Genomic DNA, 13,579 nt, shown 5'->3' with positions numbered 1-13,579 from the left:
GTTCCTCATCTGCTCTCTGATTGCTTTTCTGTCCCACAGCGGAGGTCTGCATAGTGGCTTGACCATGGTGTGAATACCACAGGGGCTGTACATTGCCAGCTGGATCTTCCCAGTCAACCACTTGCAGTTTTGCTCAGTTTCCGTGGATTAAAAAAAGCAAGAAAAACAAGGATGAGTCAACCTCCTGTTTCTTATTCCCTTGGTAAAACTGGAACCACTAGAGTCCTGGCTCAAGGGTGCCCCCTGCCCTGCCTAGGGGTTTCCAAACAACTCGTCAAGCTCCTGCATCCATTCATCCCCAGGACCGCTTTTGATTATGGAGTCTACAAGGTCCGCACTGTCGGGGAGGCCAGGGAAGGCAGGCCCAGCTCCGTCACCACTGTAACTGTAGGGCATGTCTTGAGGGGGGTTCCGATCATAGGCTTGGCTCTGCGTACTTGGAGCAAAGCTGCTGCTGCTCATCTGCTGCTGAGATGGGGGCTGGCTGAAGCCTGGCATGCCAGGGACCCCTTGGCTCAGGCCAGACATGACCATGGGCCTGGCCTGGCTGGTGCCCTGCTGTCCCGGGAGTGACGGCATCATCTGCCGTCCCATGACGGCTGGATTGAGGGTTCTCACTGTGCCAGTGCTGGTGTCCACAACCGACTGGCCCAGTCCCTGTGGGAAATGTTGCTTGGCTAGTCTTGGCTGTCCAGCTTGAAGTGGGTAGTTGGCGCCATTGTTGAAGGGTCCGAGTTCTCCACTAGTCCTCCCAGGCATCGGTGGCAAGCTCCTCTGTTGCCAGCTCTGTGCTCCCTGCTGGACTGTTCCCATAATGCTCTGAAGCCGTGGAGGGGCCTGCGGCCTTGTCAAGGCCTGGCCCACAGGCCCTTTCATCTGCTGGTGCTGCTGGGTAATGCCCGAGTTCACCAGCATGCTCTGACCAAAACCACCCACCATTCCGACGCCCTGCCCGGAGGCAGGCTGCCGCGGCCCCTGGCCTTGGCTATGTGTGATGCTCATGCCGCTTTGGTTTGGGTGCTGCAACATTTGGGTCATGCCTGTGCTCATACTGTACATCCCGGGCTGGCTGGTAGGTGCGGTGCTGTATGGGGCCAGGCCCATTTCTGACTGGGCTGCTGCTGTGGCCATTGTCCCTGGGTTCGGAGAGGGTCCCATTCCCATCATGCCTGCATTCTGGGCCATCAGCCGTGACGTCCGCATGCTCTGGAGCGCTGCCTGGCTCCTCACGGCTGCTAGATCCTGGGGAGAGCCTGCGGGGAGGAGAGAACACAGTGCTCAGTCTTCTCAGGAAGTCACTCTGCAACAAGTTGTTCGAACTTACATGAAATTCCTTTGTGAAAGCTCTACTCTTAATGATACGTCTAGAATAGTAAGTACTATTATTCTAAGAGAGCTTTGGTGGCCTGCTGTTGTTGTGTACTGTACAGTCGGAAGTGAACTATAGCCGACCCTCCGGTGGGTCTTCAGAGGCAGTAAAGCACATGGTAACAGACTGTCCACCCTTTTCCCACAGAGCAGCCAGTGGCCTCGAACCACGTGCCTTTGGGACTGCAGCACAACACTGTCAACTGAAAGGCATGTGGTTGGAATCTACCAGTTGTTCTGTGGGGGAGACAATCTCTTCCCATGAGATTTGCAGTCTCTGAAAATCCACTAGCAATGAGTTTGGGGTTCTGACTTGATGGCACCTAACAGCAGCAGCAGGAATTCTTGTAGTGCAGTGGTTACGCACCTGGCTGTTAACCCAAAGGTCAGTAGTTCAAGCCTACCAGTCACTCTGAAGTAGAAAGATGTGGTGGCCTGCTTTGACAGATTTATAGTCTTGGAACCTTGAGAGGTAGTTCATCTACTCTGTCCTGCAGGGTTGCTGTGCGCCCAAACCAACAACAGTAGTGGACTCGGCTTTTCAAAAGTGGTAACTAGTTTTATGATTATAATAGATGTGGACTGTGGACAATATCGACAAGCATAGAGATGAAAATGAAAATCACCCGAGTTCCTAGCATCCAAAGACGATCCCTGCAAAGCTTTTATTTATATATAAATCAATATACACAAAAATTGGAACCATACCGTACACATCTTCTATAGTTATTTTGCCACTTACTATTTTCTAGTAATAATGTTTTAGTTATCATTTCAAGAAACAATTTGTCTCTTACTCTTCTGAATATGAAATCATGCTCAACTAATACCATTTTCCTTAGAGGTGAGAGGTAATTCACCTCCCGGGCTAATTTAGGAAGAAACGGCTGATCACTCTGCATATTCTATTTGTGAAATGGAACATGGTTCAGTAGAGAATACTATCAATAAAAGCCATTAGACTAATTTCCCTTAAGATTTGCGTAGGATTTGAGAGGGTAAAGGCCGTTGCTTCTGCTAAGAAGCATTTCGACAGATGGGAAATTTTTGGACCCACTCTGTAGACTTGCACATGCTCCAGATTCTCTGCTTCCTAACATGTCAGTGCAAACTGGCCAGCTTCCTGAGCTTGGGAAAGAATCATCCTGCTGTGTGCTAACTGGCAACTAACCAGGGGCAAGTCTCCAGCAAAGTCCACTCCTTCGGATCAGTAACGATGGCTTCTCTCAGCAGATCACTAACACAGTTTTAATGATGCTGTCTAAGAGCGGGGAAAAGTATTAATGCCAAGTCATTCCATCCTAGTAAGATATTTGAGTGAGTTCTTCTTTTACAAGGTTTCAGGAAATTTCCAAACTAGCTAAGAGAATGAAAATGTCACCCCTCAGAATACCAATCAATGTTATAAAGGCCTGGGAGGTGCATACAGATGGATTTTTCTATGTACCAACTGATGATTAAGTCTATGAGAAAAACAAAGATAGTTTTTCCTGGACATGTAGAGAAGATGCAACAATCGATATTATAAGCAAATTTTATCCCACCTTGGAACTGTGAGGAGAAACCCGATGAGAGCCGTCTAACCTCGTTAAGCCTGGCACCTGGGCAGATAACTGAAGTGTGTTTTTGTCTTCCTGATAGGGTTATTGATTTCTGGGCAGCAAATATGTCTCCATAATTTCTTTCTTTCTTTAAGAAAGAAAATTACAGGAATTTTGATTATGACTTAAGTTTTTATGGCTTGAGATCAATATCAAGCCGCACTGAAAAAAAGAAAACAGTTCTGTGGGGAAGCCTGCAAGGTCAAGGAAGAACCCCTAAAAAGTCTCTGTAGTTTGTCTTCAATTTACTCATAGGGAAGTGAATTTCTAAAAAAAAAATAAATAAATAAATAAAAATAATGAAAAATTCCTCATTAAACATTGGGTGGTAGTATATACAGCAACACACAATCCTGTTGTGAGCTTCTGTGACCTTCCTAACTAAATTTATATCGACTGCATGGCCAATCTGATTGACTGAGGTGAAATGGGTTATTGAGTTGTTTATATATAAGAAAAGGAAAATATTGCTGACTCAGAGATTGATAGGATAGACTCACGTTATATAAACAAGCTGCTGGAAATAGATGAAAGACCTTTCATCTTCTAGACACTTTTGTTGTGGGCTTATAAGGGATATTGAAGCAGGAGACTGGATATCATCTAGACCAATTTTGTGAATGAGAAATAGAATCCTTTCTTCAGAGGACAGAGATGCTGCAGTGCCCTTTAGCAAGCGTTAAAACATCAAGCCAAGTCAACCTTTATCTTCACTTCGTGTAAATGATTACACTATCTACACGTAATTGTTATGAAAAAGAAGTATTCTAAGAATCAGCAATTTATTTTGACTTAAGAAACAAGTCAAAATAACTTTTATTAACCTAGCTTCATATCTTCCATAATTTTAAATCTATAAAAAAAACCCATTCAAATGCATTCACTTCAACATTTATCTGATTACCACCCATATGTTTAACAAGAGAATCCTATTGCTTCTTCCTTCTTGCTTCTAAAACAGGTATTACTGTGAGACACCACAGCCAAATTAATTTTTCTTGTCTGCTTGCTAATACCACAATGTCAAGAAAATTTTCCATATTCAAATAGAAATGATAATGTGCAATTTTTTCCTAGAAGGGTATGTGTTCTATTTTTACTCACAAGAAGACCATATTTATGGAAAATAAGTATTTCCCCATAGGCATGTAACATTGCCAGAGGCACAGAACTCAAAGAGGGAAAGACAGTTATTAAGCCCTTTGAAACGTGTAGTGGTAAGAGGACAGTGTGTGGTGAGAGGAATAGCGTGCAAGTTATTCCGGACAGAACCGCTCTCCAAGGATATTTTTTACCTACTAATTTGCTATTTTCCCAGATGTATATTATCATGATATCAGTAAAATAAATGAGAATATTGACGGTAGAAAAAAAAGTATATTTAAAATTCTTGATCATGGGTAAAACTTGGATATAGCTAATTTTTTTAGGTTAATTACTTGTGATTTGAAGTTTTTAAAAAGTTCAGAGAGTAAAACTTTTACACTGGATCAAAAGTATTCTGAATAGCATATACAAAACAATAAGTCTATGTTCTATAAAGCAGAAAATGTTTACATTTTGGTTGATCCCTTTATTCAAAAAGATAAGAAAATGAGGTATGAACCTAGAAACCTAGAAGGATGCAATGCCTGGTCTGTTAGATTTTATGTTTCTGAAGTGTGGTCCCCAAACAGCTACCTCTGGCAGCTTATCAGAAATGGGAATTCTCAGGCCCAGTGACAGCCTCACTCAATTAGAAAATCGCTGAGGAAGAGACCTAGACATCTGTGTTTTAAGAAGCTACACAGGTTATCCTGATGTAGGCTAAAGTTTGAGAACTATGGAGATACACAGAGGGCAGTGTATCTGTAGTAATTACAATTTCCTACTCTCCTTCATCCTGTCAAAATGAGAAACAATTCTACAAAGAGTAGCAGCACAGATTTAGTGCACAGAACACCTGAGGACAGTTCACCTTCTTTTGTCCTTCCTTGTGTCTAATCCAAAGGCATCTATAGCGATATGAAGTGAACTGCATCCCTCCACAGACTAGATGGGAGTGTAGTGACTCAACTCCAGCTGCTCGCAGGCACTGTAGTGTGGTCACAGTACTTTAACCACAAACCACAACACAAAATATATTCTACAGGGTCATCCAATATATGCAGTGCATTTACAGCAGAATAGAAAGAGACTGCTATTTTACAATTGGATAATATTTTTCTATTGAGTTTCACCTAAAAAAAAATGTTGGTTGTGATCCATTAAAAATTGTTTTGGCCTAGAAGTAAGAAGCTGCACTGCTACCCCAAAGACACAAATTTCAAATCCACCAGTTGCTCCTTGGGAGAAGGAAGGGCACTTTCCTCCCATGTGGTTTACTGCCTCTGAAAATCTGCTGGAGAGTCAGCACCAATTTCATGGCACACAACAACAATAATGCTATAGGGAGCTCCGGGGGCTTAGTGGTAAGGAATTGTGCTGTCAACACAAAGGTACACAGTTTGAATCCTCCAGCTGCTCTGCAGGAGGACAGGCTATCTCCTCTCTTGGTTAACTGCCTCTGAAAACCTGCTGCAGTGTCAGCTATGGGTTGGTGCTAACTTTACAGTACACAGCAACGCCAACAGCATTGCAGCTATAAAGGGAGCTTTAGTAGCCCTAGATAGAGAACTGTGCTGCCAACCCAAAGGTGGGTGGTTTAAATCTATAAGCTGCTCCACAGGAGAAAAATGAGTAATCTCCTCCCATGATTTACAGCCTCTGAAAAACTACTAGAGGGTGAGCAAGGAGTTGGTTCCAATTTGACAGCAATGAATTGAATGTATATTCTTTGTGTATACACTTTTGCTGGTGTAGTCTGTAGAGAGTTGCGCTGCTAATCCAAAGGCGAACTTTCTTTGGTGGTTCAAATCCACTGCGGTAGAAAGATGGGCAGCCTTCTCCCATTAGGATTTACAACCTTGCAAGCCAGATAGAGGGTTTCTATGAATCAGAATCAACTTAACGCCAGTAAATTTGAGGGTTTGTTGTCTGTTTTTTTGTTTGTTTGTTATTTCAATCTGTATCAGAAATTTTTTTCACTCAGTCAGTATACTAATATAGTTCAGGAAGGTCTGTGACCTTTGTAACATGATAAATGAACTGTATTTATTTGCATATACACATGTTTCTGTAGAAGCGGCTTCATAGCTTTCACACTCAAGTAATTTAGACACATTGCTCTAGGTCTAAAAAAAGGGCTATAGTATGGAAATGAGAATTTCTGTTACATGTTATTTTCTGTTGAGTTGACAACAATCTCATGTGACAGAATAGAAACCATTCATTTTCCTAGGCGATATTCTTTATGGACAAGAGAAAGATGAGGAATTCTGCTTCCACAAAGATTCACAGTCTTGGAAACACAATGAGACAATTCTCAGTTTTATAAAGTCTCTATGGGGCAACATCAACTTAAGGACATAGTTGGGTTTGTTGGGGTTTTTTTTTAACCTTTTTATAAATAAAAAATCTGGAAAGACAGGGTAATGATGGCATAGTTGTTCAACGGTGATTCATTTTATAAAATATAATAAATAGGAATGATTGTATGAATTACAATGTGAATGAAGGATAGTGTGAAACACAACATATTAACTTTGTAGGCAAACCAACATAAAATTAAAAAATTTTAAAAATGCAAAGTAAAAAAGAAAATTCTTTTTACAAGAGCGGATCACCACATTATTTCTCCTACAGAGCGGCTGATAGGTAAAAACTCTCAGTCTTTAGGTTAGCAGGCAAGTGCTTCAGCACTGCAGCACCAAGGTTGAAAACCACTGTGGATGGGATTTGGAAGGGCCCTCTGTCCATCTTCTGCCTCTCACAAGACCCTCCAGGGCTCCTCCATTGGAGAGGGGAGGGTCTGAGGTTGGAGCGGATCCTTCACGTTTCCAAGGGCCAGCACACTCACTGCTACTGTGGCCATGATTCAGGTTTCCCAAAATGCGAGGAGGGTCATGACAGTGAAATCAGCCTCAAGGTCCTCTTTGCCTTCTACATCTAGTGGAGATCAGCAAGCCAGATTCCTCTACTTTGGCTGCTAGATGGGAGGCTTTGGTCAGTTGACCTGATGATGATACTGATGTTGCTGTTGATGAAGCTACAATTCATGATGCCTCTGTGAAGAAGAGATCTGAACCCTGCTCTCTCCTGTGCCATCCTCGTGATCTCTAATATGCTTGAGCCCACTGTTAGAGTCACTGTCAGTCTATCACATTAAGGGTTTCATCTCCTTTGTTGATACCCTACTGTTTTCAGCTTGATGCCTTCTCCAAAGGGCTGGCCTCTCCTCACAGCATGCCTAAAGTATGTTAGACCAAGTTTCAGCATTCTTGCCTCCAAGGAGCACCCTGGCTGCACTTCCTTCAACACATGATGAGATTAGCAAGAACGAGTTCCCCTCTGTGGGTCATGAAGACAATGATCTATTGTTGTTTTTGTTGTGTACCTGTACTGACCCTCTGGCAGGTTTTCAGATGCAGTTAATCACATTGGAGGAGACTGCTCATCTTTCTCCCGCAGAGCAGCTGGTAGATTGGAGCCATGTGATTCTAGACCTCATGAATCTGAACCCAAGGTACCAGTCTGTGCTTATTGGGTGTTAAACTATTCAAATATTTTTGTAACATAGGAAAAGAACAGCATCCCAGTTCCTGATCATTCCATCCCTCACAGCTACCCCAACCTCTCATCAAGGCCCCCTGGATCTCCCTATGATTCTTATGATCCAGAAACCAACAGGTTAATGCCTCCCCAGGATGAGGCCTCCAGGAATACACTCCCTTTGAGTGGTGTCCTTACCCCATGAGTTATTAGGCATTACCTGGGCATAAACAGGGGAGCAGAAGGCAGTGTCAGGGGGTATATACACTTAAGACTTTAAATGGGAAAGTATAAAACGGAAGAGGTGTGTTTTGGCCTCACCTTGAAACTGATTGACCTGCTGCACTGGGTATGGGTTCCGCTGCTGCTGGAGGTGCTGCCGAGGTAAGTGTGACTGCTGCAACTGCTGGGGCGACAGAGCACAGGACGGGAGGAAGCGAGGGGAAGAGAGAGAACATGAAGTTAAATATCCTGACAGGTCTCAGGAAGACAATGTTGGCTTTTTTCTTTTAAGTGAACATTTTATTAAGGACTAACATGCACAGAGATAAATGTACAAATCCTAAATGTATGGTGTGGTGGATTGTCACAAAATGAACATACTCCAATACCCAGATCAAGAAAAAGGACGTTTTAGGAAACCCCTCACGTCTATTTCTAGTCAGTGCCCTCGTACTGACTCAGGGCAATCACTGTACTGAATTTTAACAGCACAGATTAGCATAAGGAGCTCTGGTGACAATACAGCTAAGTGGTTAGCTACTAACTGAAAGATAGGCAGTTTGAACCCACAGAGTGGCTCTTCAAGATAAAGAGTTGACAGCTGGCAGCCCAGGAATCCAATGGGCAATACTCCCTGTCATGGGGGGGGGGCACTACCAAGGATAAAATCAAATCAGAGGCACCCATTCGCAACGACAGACTGCCATTGTTGTTAGTTGCTGTCGAACAACAAATTGGAAGGCTGTCCTATCCTGAGCCATCCTCATCATCTCTTCTCTACCTGAGCCCATGTCAATCCATCCCACTGAGATTCTTGGTTACATGGAAAGAATGTGTTTCACGTCTCGCTTCTTGTGCTCATGGTTGTCTTTGTGAAGTTCATCTGCACTAAGGCATCACATTGTGCCTTGTTCTTTCTCACTGTTGAACTACATCCCCTCATATGAATAGAAGACAATGTATTTAGCCATTCTACTGATGACTCAGTGTGCTTCTGGTTTGGGACCGTCATGACTACTGCCTTCCTTGCCAACATGTACCTGCAGTGAGTGCAGCCTAAGGAATGCTGGCGGAGAGAGGGAGGTCTGCACACTATCCTTAGCATTGTGGGGACCTGGCTCAAAGGGAAAAACAACTAATTGTTAATGACCTAAATAGATGCTTCAGGCGGAGGAAGATGGGATTTTCTAGGGCTGTAAAAAAGGCTAATCTTATTCCCATGAGGCCCCACTGCCAGTAAAACACAGCTCTACAAGCAAAACATACAGCATTTTAGTGCCTTGAGGAAAACGCGTGGGATTCTGCATACACCAGGAGCAAGGGGGGCTGCGTTTTAGTCTTTCTCCTTCCACTCACGGGGATTCTGCACTGCTATTGCTGTTAACAATATACTGAGGAAGCTATTATGATCATTATCATGCCGCCTGTGGAAAGGGAGGGAGTACAGGAGTGGGGTGGAAGAGCAGAGGAAAGGGGCTTTTAGTTCTAGGTCTGCTATCAAGGAGCTGCGTGACCTTCCGCGTGTCATTTAACCTCCTTGCTGTGCCTGCTGAATATTCATTAAGCACCTTTCATCTGCAAGTGCTCCAAAGAACATACAACAAGGTCGCTGCTCTTTAGCGTGTTCATTACAAAAATAACACACGCTGACCACTTCTGAACGCATGTGTTTATTTCTATTTCTTCTGTTGATTTTGGTCCTGGGCAGCTCTGTAATTTTCTTCCTCCCAGCTCCTTCCGTCCCCCTCCCCCATAACAAGGCACAAAACTGTTGCAACTGATTAATTAATTACATTAAAGTGTAGACAAACCATGCTAATCTTTTAGGCAGCAATAAAGGCATTATTGAGAGTAAGCTGAATATTGGAAAGCCTCTCCTCAGCCAACTTCCCTTATTAAGTACGAAAATTAATTGCCCTACTCACAATGGGAAATGCCTCAAAGGAGCCTCAGGTGGGTTGGGGTGTGTCCAGGCAGGAATTGGGGAGCCAGGGAGCCCAGGTCTCAGTTCTGACCCTGCCTCTCTAGCCCTGAGGTCTTGGGGAAATCAAATAAACGGTTTCTTCATATACATAATCAGATCTAAAACTCCAAGTTCTGTTGAACTTAGGTACTGGCTAAGAGGTGACATGCTCTGAACTCTTGGGGAATAAGGCATTAAATGTTAATTCAGGCCCACTTTCAACTTGCCCTGCCCTGATTTCCACAACTGAGAATCATTTTAAAATACTCAAGATATCCAGGATCCCCAATGCTCCAGTTTCCCTCAGGAAACCTGAGTAGTTTGAAATTCAGTGTTTCCAATATTAGTAAATTAGGACACATTCAATCCTGTAGAGACCAAGGACATTTGTGTGGGATACGCAAGAACTGAATGTCTACTTCTGGTTGCTGCTGTTGTAAACCATCAAACTGAAACCACCCCACAGCTGACTCTCCGGTGGGTTTTCCAAGGCAATTAATCTCAAGGGAGGAGACTGCTTTATTCTTCTCCCATGGAGCAACCAGTGGAGTCAAACTGTGTGCCTTTAGGATTGTAGTGCAGCTTCTTACCACTGGGCCACCAGATGCCCCTGTAATAACAAATAGCCTTTGAGTCTATTCTGACTCATGTTGATCCTATATGTAAAACTATGCTCCACAGAGTTTTCACTGGCTGGATTTTCATACACAGATCACCAGGCCTTTCTTCTGAGGTGTCTCTGGGTGGATCAAATCAATCTCTAACCTTTTTGTCAGCAGCCAACTACACACTAACCACACACTATGTGGGCATCCAAAGCATGCTATTTAAATTCACCAGCTGCTCTGCTGGAGAAAAATGGGCAATCCCCTCCCACATAATTTATAGCCTCTGAAAATCCCCTAGAGGGTCAGCTGTGAGTCTGCTCTGATGAGAGGACACCTAACAACCACCACCAAGGGATGCAGAGCCCACAAGAGCCAGCATAAATGAGCACTTTCGGTCCAGATGCAGGTAAGACACTACATTGGCTTGAAGCTTTGCAAATACAGTCTCTCTGCTTTACTTCCAGTCTAGTCCCAAATGATGGCTAATTTATGTGGCTGCAGGTCTTATCAGCACTAGGGTCCTAGCACACATTTGTCCGGGGTAGAATTTCCCACGAATTCCCACACACATCTTTCCCTGATCTGTCATTATCTCTTGATGCACACAGTAAGATATTTTACTCAGGTCATATCTTCTCATCTTCTCCACAGTGGTTGTTATTAGGTGCCATTGAGTCAACTACAATTCATAGCACCCGATAAGCTACAGATCCATACCATGTGCTCTTTCTGGTGCCATCCTCAAGCTTACTATTACAGCCATTGTGTCCATCTGTCTTGTTCTCTGACCCTCTACTTCTCCCAGCATGACACAATGCTGTATCTCCTCGTTTCCTGGATTAGAATTCCCCCACCTCCAGCATTCCAGTCCTACTGTTTGGATGAATCTCTTCTCACACACTTCTCATCTCTCTCCTTTATTCCCGAGTCTGGCTGATCTCTGTGAGGGAGAACACCCCTGGGCTGGCATAACTGAGTCCTGCAGATCACCCTAAGCCCCTTTTATACCTTGTCCACAGTACATGTATCAAAAGTCATCAGTCAACCTTTCAGGCACACCTAAAATTCCCTAGGATGGGCTGAGGAGAGGATTTACAAAGCCTAGCTTCTCCCATCAGCTCCATTTATCACCGCCTGAGAGATATTAGCATGGCTCCTTGTCACACACCTTATGCAGGGTGAGAAGGATAGAGGGTTGTTTGTACAATAGCTGCCAGGCGGCTGACTGACCTTGGTAAAAAGGGAGATAATTACACAGCTGTTCAGGAACAAAAGCAAAAAAAAAAAAGAAAGAAAGAAAGAAACATAACTGAATTGTGTTCAATGGTGCAATTTTTCTGTTTGTAAAATGACTGGTGTTGCTTTGAAACACAGCTTTTGGTTAGTGAAGACGGTAATATGCCTGTGCTCTACACAGTATCTTGTATCTGTGTAGATGCTTGCTACATTTACAAAATTCTGATCTCATAAGGAATATTCTAGAAGGGTCACTGGGGCTGTAAGCCTTACACAACATCCTCCCATCTCCTATAATGAAAGCCTGTGAGGTGCCCTGGCCCCACAGGAACCATCCAGGGATTGCTTGTAGGAGGCCTGGAGACTTTCCTCGGGATAACACTAAATCAAGCACCGGTGTCTCTAAAAACAAAACAAATTGAAACCTAAAGGAACAGTCCACAGGGAAGGCTTTCTTTCAAAGCCAGAAGAATTACATGACAAGGGTGGACAAAGATGCCTGAGGTAAGGCTTTATTTGTGTTAAGTTAGGCCTTCCTTTAACTCAGAGATTTCCTGAGCTGTTGTAAAAGCTGACAGGAATTTTCTTAAGTTTGTACCCTTTCTGTGACCCCTAGTTCAAGTTTGCAGGTAGTTCAGAGGGCCCCATTGTTCTGCTATTGTTCACTTTCTATTGTTCATGATCAATTCTATAGAATCCTCCCCAAAGTCTCCTCCTACCACTTCCTTCCAAGAAACAAAGTTCTCTGAATTATCTTTTTTGTTCATGCTAGAAATATAGGGGCTTATGAAGAATATGAGCCAGCCCCCCCTTAACCTCTGCTTCCCCCTCCTCCCCTCCCCCCATGCTGGTTACCTGCTTCCCCCTCCTCCCCTCGCCCCATGCTGGTTACACTGATCCTTGTACCAGACACTAGAAGAAAAGTCAGGCTTGAATTTTATTTATTCTTTTTTTTTTTAAACAAAAGGTCTCTAGCAAAGGGGACTTGAAACTGATGATTGGCGCCTCTCCTAAGAACAAACCAATTTATTAGAGCAAAAAACTTAATGAATGGAAAGGGCTATATTTTGAAGGCTCTCTGACGATCCTGGGCAATGCTAGACTGCCAGCATCTTGATGAAGAACACTGGGACTGCTTCCCCAGGCAGGCACTGAATGAATGCTTGCTGAACAAACGCGTCACTCCACGGGTGCATGTTACCTGCTCGGCCAGAATCTGCTGCTGCTGCTGCTGCTGCTGCTGCCTTTGCTCCCGCAGGAACTGCTGCTTCTGCTGCTCCATCAGCTGGGCCCGCTGATCCATGAGCATCTGCTTCATGATGGCGGCCTGGGGCTGGCTGCCCAGGAAGCCGGGGCCCACGGGACTGGCTCCGGAGACCATGCCACCCGAGCCTGGTGGCACCGACGACTGCAAGGCGCCTGTGGTCCTGGGAAGGCCCACGGAATGTTGTTCCTGGAAGGGCAGAAAGACAGAGATGATGGGAGTTCACATGGAGTCTCAGTGCTGTTTGAAGGGGAAATGGGCAGACACCCTCGCCTGTGAACTGCACAAGCCCCAGGGGCGCACGGTGTATTTCCTGAAGAACAACCCAGTGAGTCTTTACACCTGACCATTCAAGAGCACAGAAATGGAGCATCGCTCTGGCGAAGACAAAACCAAGTGCACTCGGGTTCACATGGGACTAAGTAACTACAGAGGCCAAGGTTTACAACCAAAACCCTAAGTTCTTCCAAAGGAAACAGAAGCGCTCAGGCGAGGCTGGCTTCCAGTTTGGAACACAGACTTCATCTGTTAGTTCTTACTGTCTAGCTGGCCAGTATGGATGTCTTATCGGCAAAGAGGAAAACATTTACAGAAGACTGTGGAAAATTATTAATCCACAGATGTAATATATGGTCTATTCTAACTAACAATTTGAGAGCTTTGACACACACACACACACACACACACA

At 44.2% G+C, this 13,579-nt stretch overlaps 1 protein-coding gene across 1 annotated transcript in view; it reads right to left on the bottom strand.

Moving 5' to 3' along the window:
- Positions 1 to 252: 252 nt before the first annotated feature.
- MAML3 (mastermind-like 3 (Drosophila)) overlaps positions 253 to 13,579 on the bottom strand; it is a 615,975-nt gene continuing 602,648 nt past the window's right edge. The window contains exons 3-5 of the mRNA XM_006887025.1: positions 12,829 to 13,080; positions 7,920 to 8,004; positions 253 to 1,253 (exon numbers count right to left, since the gene is read on the bottom strand). Coding sequence (XP_006887087.1) covers positions 253 to 1,253; positions 7,920 to 8,004; positions 12,829 to 13,080 — 1,338 coding nt within the window. The remainder of the gene's footprint in view (positions 1,254 to 7,919; positions 8,005 to 12,828; positions 13,081 to 13,579) is intronic.

Source organism: Elephantulus edwardii, unplaced genomic scaffold, assembly GCF_000299155.1.
Source record: "Elephantulus edwardii isolate Elephantulus edwardi_28Jun2011 unplaced genomic scaffold, EleEdw1.0 scaffold00053, whole genome shotgun sequence".
Classification (NCBI taxonomy): Eukaryota; Metazoa; Chordata; class Mammalia; order Macroscelidea; family Macroscelididae; genus Elephantulus; species Elephantulus edwardii.
Note: the sequence above shows the minus strand (reverse complement) of the source record. Positions and strands in the feature narration are given on the sequence as shown.